Genomic DNA, 6,799 nt, shown 5'->3' with positions numbered 1-6,799 from the left:
AAAGCTAATCTTTTACTGACTAAAATCAAATGTAAATCCAAAGAAAGGAAAGATGAAAAGGCGTGGAGCATTGCAAGAGAGGCATCAGTTTCTTCAACGAATATTACAATAACATATCCGAGTGGACCGACAGCTCCCAGAGTCGAGTCAAGCGCCACAAGTAACACAATACTCTGTACAATTGACTTCCTATCCAAATGCCCTAGCTTTTCCTTTACATAACATTATAAATTACAACTCAACAAGCAAATTAATATATAAAATCATATTCGCCTACCATTTCTCATCTACCAAATTAATTAATACGACCAAGAAGTTGCAACCAGCTTTCCCCCTTCCTTTCTATGATTAAAAATTAAAAAAAAACAAATTTAGAACTTGGAACGCAGAAAGTAAACAAAATCAACCTTTGGTTTTCCTACGTAAGTGGATTTATATATAATGCACAACTACTACTAAATGGATGTTGCTTTTTCTTATTAAAATTATAATCTGTTAAATGTAATTAAGTTGTCTTATATTCTCTTAAGAAATGTTAGAAGCTTTATATTTACAGCCTGCAAGAACAATAATTGCAGACTCATAAGCACAACAATTATCCATTTCAAAGGTAGAATCTAATTATTCAATGTATAATCTGCGTATATTATTTAATGCATGGCAAAATATGTTTGGTAATGTGGTGGAAGAAAAAAGTGACACAATTTTAATTTATTAGGTTTTGTTTATAGTTTACAAACAACGCTGATCATGATCCATTCTTCTTAATAATGTTGTAGTTGTGTAAATATACAATGCACCCCTTGAGAAATCATATTCTAAGATCATTGAATTAAAATCTCGATCTCTCGCATGCCTCTCCATCATGTCGTTCCCTGGCTTTCATGGTCCCCCCTCGTGAGCTTCAGATTAATGGTACAAACACTGCGACAATATAACCCTACTCCTCCTCCTCCTCTCCTCTACTTCGCGTTTCTCGGCGTCTTGTATATTCATGGATTTGGATATGCAGGTATTGGAGGAACTGACATTTTATTTTGTGATTCGTGTGTGTGAAGTCCTAGAATGCAACATTACCTCCGACACAAATTCGGCTATGAGGCCAACTGAGTGGTACTTATGCCTCCAGTATGGCAGCAAGGAGTTTGTGATCAAGAGCACATATATAGGTGAGTAGTGTTATCTATATATATATATATATGTATATGTATGTATGTATATCAAACATGGTTATTACAATTGGCTTATATATGTAAGAGATTGAACTAAGAACCCATTATTTCCTGGGCTTTTTGCCTAAATTGAAGCTGCAGATGGGGGAATTAATCCAAGTTTTCAGGATAAGATCATTTTAGAACTCACGGAAATCGCCAGGGAGCTCATCGTTGTTGTTGCCAAGAACAGGGCTTTCGCTCCCGATGAAATTGTGGGCACTGCAAAGAAATTTATTTTCCCCACCTCAACTTTTCTGAACCCTTCAAATGATCTTTTAGAATCATGCATGTTTTTGAGGGACTACAATCAGTTAATAATAACGTAATGTTTCTTTTAGGATTCCACTGGACGCGGTTCCTCAACAAAGTTCCGTGAGTGTTCCCCTGTGCCCTCCAAAAGGGAAATACCAGCTGGTAAATGAAAACATATTATACAAACTCTGATCTCTATAAAGAGTTTCGAATTTTCAAAATATAAAGAACTGAAACTGATATGAAAGTGTCCGTTGGCAGCCGCGCAGGTGAACTAAAACTGAGATTGGAGTTGAAGAATTGCAAATGCCAACGTGAGCTATATATACATGATTTCATTTGACTAGTTCTAATCATCTCTACATATACTTTTATAATTGATATATATTGTTGAATTGAGTTGCAGACACCTGGAGGTCCAAGAGTTCCGTTATGGGTGGCAGGAGGTTATACTACCTTCAAGCTGCACCGTCACGTTATAGTCAGTCTTTAGCTGTATATCCGCCATTTCCATATCCGCCTGCAAACGCAATGCCCTATTACATTCCTTCATCGCCATCACCTTATTATCCTCCGCCACCCCCGACAACATCAGCCTCTTCTTGATCCTCAGATCATTCTGTCTCATGGAATTGGAGGTGTTGTGGGTGCTTTTGTCGAGCAGCTTATCCAGAATCTCAATCTGGATCTTTCTCAGTACTTCGGAGGACTAGGTTATAATAATTAATATCCCACCAGCATGAAAGCACAATATGGATCCTAGTCTTTTCCAGGGGTTGTTGTTAACATAAATAATTCCATATTTTCTTGTGTCTCGTTCTAAGCTTATTCAGAGTTTTCTAAACTTTATGTAGCTTTCGTAATAAAGTGGAAGTTTGAATTTATGTGCTGTAATCTTCGCTCTGAAAGTTATGCATTTAATTCTCGGATTTATTAGCTCCGTGTTGCATGTTATCTCGTCAAACATACAGAAACGGAGTGATAATTCACAACTGGTGCCGGCGCGTGGACCTCTCAAATTAATCTCTATCAAGTCATTATGTCTTAAATTTAAGTAATTAGTTTAATGAGGATATTATTTATATATATGTATATACAAGTTGGCTCAAATTGATTTCACTCGAGAACAAATTAATGAAAAATGAAATTCAGTCCAAAAAAATGAAAGCACTAATGAAAAATGAAAAGGATGGGTAGATAACAAAAACACGAATTACAGACTCACCCAAGGCCACTAGTATTGGTTTTTAGTCTCTTGACGCGGGCTTCGACCCATGGAGTGACAAAAAATATAGGACCTTCAGGTCCACAGAGAGAGTGTAAAAAAACCAAAAACCAAGAGCATGGTAATCGAGTGCAGGCCCATTTTTCTAAATTGACGGACTTTGAAGAAGAGCATCTTGCTTACATTTTATATTTCTTCCACTAATTAGCTGAATAACATAACAAATTAAAGTTTGAATTTTTATGATGAAAAGCGTTCATATTTAGTATATGATAATATATCGAATTAATTGATTCTGATAGGAGAATACTTATGTATAGGGAATAAAAAGATATTCCTTCTATTAAAATTTCAATCTTATGCTATCATTTATACCTAGCATAATTCTTGTTTATGACAACAAGTGAAATACGATTCAATTATGTTAATTTAATCATCAAATATTAAAGCTTGAGAAGCACTCAAAAGAGAACTCAAGTCATAATTGAACAGGAAAAGATGGGTTAGGAGGATGAGTTGTGTAATTCACTAATTCATGAAATTCTACAGTGTGAATGATTAAACTGGAATTGAAGGGTGCGTTTTCCAATGATATTCATTTTCAAAGTCGTTGGGGGAAGTACCTTGTACAAGTAAGTGTACCAGATACAAATCCCTTCCTTCTTGTTTTTTTTTGACCAAAAAATTCCTTCCTTCCACACTATTGTACTATTTTAGGTGACTCTGAGTCAATGATCACCATCACTTTATACGATTATTTCTTTTTTCTTTATACATACATACATATATATATATATATATATATCTGTAAATCTCGCATTGCTTATGTGATTCTACTGAAAAAACTTGTACATACAAGAGTGACAGACAGCAAGTCTCTCACTTTACTCTCTCCATCATCACCTCAATGATTTGTCCCTTTCCACCTTCCATTGCACCCAGGCCCCAAAAAATATACGGACCTCCAGATTGGCAGTGTGGGACTCATTTTATTACTCCTTCACTCATCTCATTCCTTTGTCATGAATGTGCCTTTGTGCTTGCGAGAATATCATATTACCTACTTGCTCAGCTGCTCCAATTAAGCTAACCTTCCTCTGTCCTCCCATAACCAAACACCATCCCTAAATCCAGATTCATGCCCTCATAAAACACCTAACCCATGCTTCATTCTTTTCATACTTAAAAATAATTGATTTTTGATTGAAAGTAATAACAGTTAGATCTATAAGATAATGTTTGGCAAGACAGAAGGAATGTAAGAAAAGAGATGAAGAGAGAGAGAGGAAAAGGTAAGAAGTGAAAGAAAGTTGTTTGATGAAAACAAGATAAAAATATGGACAAATTTGATTCCCTCTTTTTGGATTATGGGCTGACAACTAAGTTGGACCGTTCTTGGTAAAGGTGAGCCCATAAAGCCCAGAAAGCAAAGGAATAAATAAAGAGAACAGGAGAAGGCAAAAAAAAAAAAAAAAGAGAAATGAATAGCAGAGGAGCAGAGCAGGAGGGTGTGTCTGCCTCAATGCCCTGCTTCCAAGCGTCTTTATTTAGGTTTACAAGAGGTTCTTTTCACTGGGTCCAGCTTGGTTTGTGTGCCCTTAACATTTCTGCCCTCCAACTAAACACCGAAAGCAGCAACTAAAGATATATATACATATACATATATACACACACACTATATAAAAGACAAGCGTGAAACCCACTCACCTCTAAATTCAATATCTACTACTGCTCCTACTTTTCTTCCTCTGCCCCTCACCAATTCTCTCTTCTGCTTCCCCATTACTGAGACACACACAGATAGAGGAAGAGAGAGAGAGAGACAGAGATGGGTGAGCTTCTGTGTCTTCACTTTTTATGATGACCAAACACCATCACTAGCTCCCTCTCTTCTTCCCAGAAGAAGATGGCAATCCTCCACCATCACAATGACCAACTAGCTCACCACGAGAACTCTTCCTCTTTCCTTGATGCTCTTTACTGTGATGAAGAAAGATGGGAGGAGGAGGAAGTAGAACAGGTGGAAGGGAATAATGAGACTGGTTTTCTTCTTCCTCGGATCTTGTCGGAGCAAGACTTATTCTGGGAAGATGAAGAGCTGAACTCTCTCTTCTCCAAAGAAGAAGAAGCTTGCTTTGATCTGGATGTTGATCTTTCTCTGGCTCGTCGTGAGGCAATAGAATGGATGCTTAAAGTTCATGCCCACTATGGCTTCTCTGCTCTAACGGCAACACTGGCCATCAACTACCTGGACAGATTCCTTTCGAGCTTCCATTTTCAAAGGGAGAAGCCGTGGATGATCCAGCTTGTGGCTGTCGCTTGCCTCTCTTTGGCAGCAAAAGTTGAAGAAACTCAAGTTCCCCTTCTTCTAGACCTCCAAGTACGTTAGACTAAAACAAAACAGGAAAAAAATAAAAACAAAAACTAAACGTGGTTCTGTTCTGTCTTTGGACATAATAAATTAACATGCTTTTGTTCTTCTGTTTCAGGTTGAAGATACTAAATGCATGTTTGAGGCAAAGACTATACAGAGAATGGAGCTGCTTGTTCTATCAGCCCTGAAATGGAAGATGCACCCAGTAACGCCGCTCTCTTTTCTAGATCACATCATAAGGAGGCTTGGATTAAAAACTCATCTTCACTGGGAATTCCTCAGGCGCTGCGAGCATCTCCTGCTCTCTATTCTTCCAGGTAAGCGACTAAGATTCAATTCAAAAACAAAAAAACAAAAAGAACCAACCTTTCACTCCCAAGATTCCTCATTGTTTGTTATATGTGTGTTTTATCGGGTCTAGATTCAAGATTTGTGGGTTATCTCCCATCAGTGTTGGCTACAGCGACAATGCTGCATGTGGTAGACCAGATTGAGCAGAGTGAAGGAATGGAATATAAAAATCAGCTTCTGGGCGTTCTTAAAAGTAACAAGGTATGGGCTTTTCTGGGGGTACAATATATTCTTAACCAAAGCTGCTATACATATAATTAATGCACAATATATGATAAGCACATGATTTGATCTGGGAGTAACTTTAGGTATTTTGGTTCTGTCACTGTTACAGGAGAAAGTAGACGAGTGCTATAATGCGATACAGGAGATGTCAAAGGGCAATAATTATTATAATTATGGGCATAACAAGACTAAGAAACGAAGATATGAGGAAATTAGTCCGGAGAGTCCAAGTGGCGTAATCGACGCAGTTTTTGGGTCTGATGGTTCCAACGATTCGTGGGCAGTGGGGTCATCATTATGTTCATCCCCAGAGCCACTGTTCAAGAAGACCAGACCCCAAGAACAGCAACAACAAATGACGTTGTCCCCGTTCAATCGGGTCATTGTCGGAATCGTTGGAGCGTCCCCTTGAAGAGATCTTTGATAAAAACAAACAAAACCACTTCAAAAAGGATGTTTTATATTTACTGCGGTAATACCAAATTCACTGTTCGTTCTTGCCGCTACATGTCTTCATTTCCAACAATGCCCATAGAAGAGGTGCAGAAGAACAAGGTGAAAGAGGAGGACAAAGTTGGCAATGAAGAATATATCTGCTGCTGTGCATTATATTCTGCATCTCTACTATATGTTCTCTTTAGGCACTCTTTCTTTTCTTGATCTTCTTTTTTTTCCCCTTCTTTAAATGGATCTCTTCGGGACCATATTTTATTTGGACATACTTATATCTTTCATTCCATAATAAATTCAGAACAATTCTTGTTCACTTTTTGTTTGTGGTTTCACCTCACGTTGAATGCTTTCCTGCCTGGCTGGTATGATGTTTTTTTTTTTCCCCCAACCTGGAGATGAGAGCCCCATATGGTCCACTCGAAGCCTTTTCTTTTTTTTTTTGGTGGTCAAATTAATTTTTTTTCTCGATTCTCTATGGTTTCAAGCCTTGGTTTAATATTGGCAGAAGAAAATTTTATTCTTGACATTTACTTTTATTATATTAAGCATGTTAATACAGATACTAACTTGCTATACTAAAAAAATGGATATAGATGCTTTAATTTGGGATATGGTGAAAACAAATCTGTATTGCATGTGGAGGAGTGTTACATATATATTATAGGAATAAGGGCATTATTATTATTATTATATATGGATTGAATA

The 6,799-nt window shown here is 37.3% G+C and overlaps 2 protein-coding genes across 2 annotated transcripts; both read left to right on the top strand.

Annotated features, from left to right (window-relative positions):
* Positions 1 to 912: 912 nt before the first annotated feature.
* On the top strand, positions 913 to 2,072 carry LOC114744042 (uncharacterized). The gene is made up of 4 exons (XM_028932225.1): positions 913 to 1,012; positions 1,308 to 1,426; positions 1,553 to 1,628; positions 1,873 to 2,072. The coding sequence occupies exons 1-4, from the start codon at positions 913 to 915 to the stop codon at positions 2,070 to 2,072; spliced, it is 495 nt and encodes a 164-aa protein (XP_028788058.1).
* Positions 2,073 to 4,542: 2,470 nt separating this feature from the next.
* Positions 4,543 to 6,444, top strand: LOC114744045 (cyclin-D3-1-like). The gene is made up of 4 exons (XM_028932227.1): positions 4,543 to 5,071; positions 5,181 to 5,382; positions 5,487 to 5,617; positions 5,751 to 6,444. The coding sequence occupies exons 1-4, from the start codon at positions 4,598 to 4,600 to the stop codon at positions 6,051 to 6,053; spliced, it is 1,110 nt and encodes a 369-aa protein (XP_028788060.1). The 5' UTR covers positions 4,543 to 4,597; the 3' UTR covers positions 6,054 to 6,444.
* The last annotated feature ends 355 nt before the right edge of the window (positions 6,445 to 6,799 follow it).

This window comes from Neltuma alba, unplaced genomic scaffold, assembly GCF_004799145.2.
Source record: "Neltuma alba isolate B1F8T4 unplaced genomic scaffold, ASM479914v2 tig00004249_pilon, whole genome shotgun sequence".
Classification (NCBI taxonomy): Eukaryota; Viridiplantae; Streptophyta; class Magnoliopsida; order Fabales; family Fabaceae; genus Neltuma; species Neltuma alba.
The sequence above is the reverse complement of the archived record's forward strand: the minus strand, read 5'-3'. Positions and strand labels throughout refer to the sequence as shown.

Coding starts and splice junctions, on each gene's coding strand:
- LOC114744045 (XM_028932227.1), top strand. CDS start 4,598: ATGGCAATCCTCCACCATCACAATGACCAACTAGCTCACCACGAGAAC. Junction 5,072..5,180: donor CCCTTCTTCTAGACCTCCAA/GTACGTTAGACT, acceptor CTTCTGTTTCAG/GTTGAAGATACTAAATGCAT. Junction 5,618..5,750: donor GCGTTCTTAAAAGTAACAAG/GTATGGGCTTTT, acceptor TCACTGTTACAG/GAGAAAGTAGACGAGTGCTA.
- LOC114744042 (XM_028932225.1), top strand. CDS start 913: ATGGTACAAACACTGCGACAATATAACCCTACTCCTCCTCCTCCTCTC. Junction 1,427..1,552: donor CTTTCGCTCCCGATGAAATT/GTGGGCACTGCA, acceptor TGTTTCTTTTAG/GATTCCACTGGACGCGGTTC. Junction 1,629..1,872: donor CAAAAGGGAAATACCAGCTG/GTAAATGAAAAC, acceptor ATTGAGTTGCAG/ACACCTGGAGGTCCAAGAGT.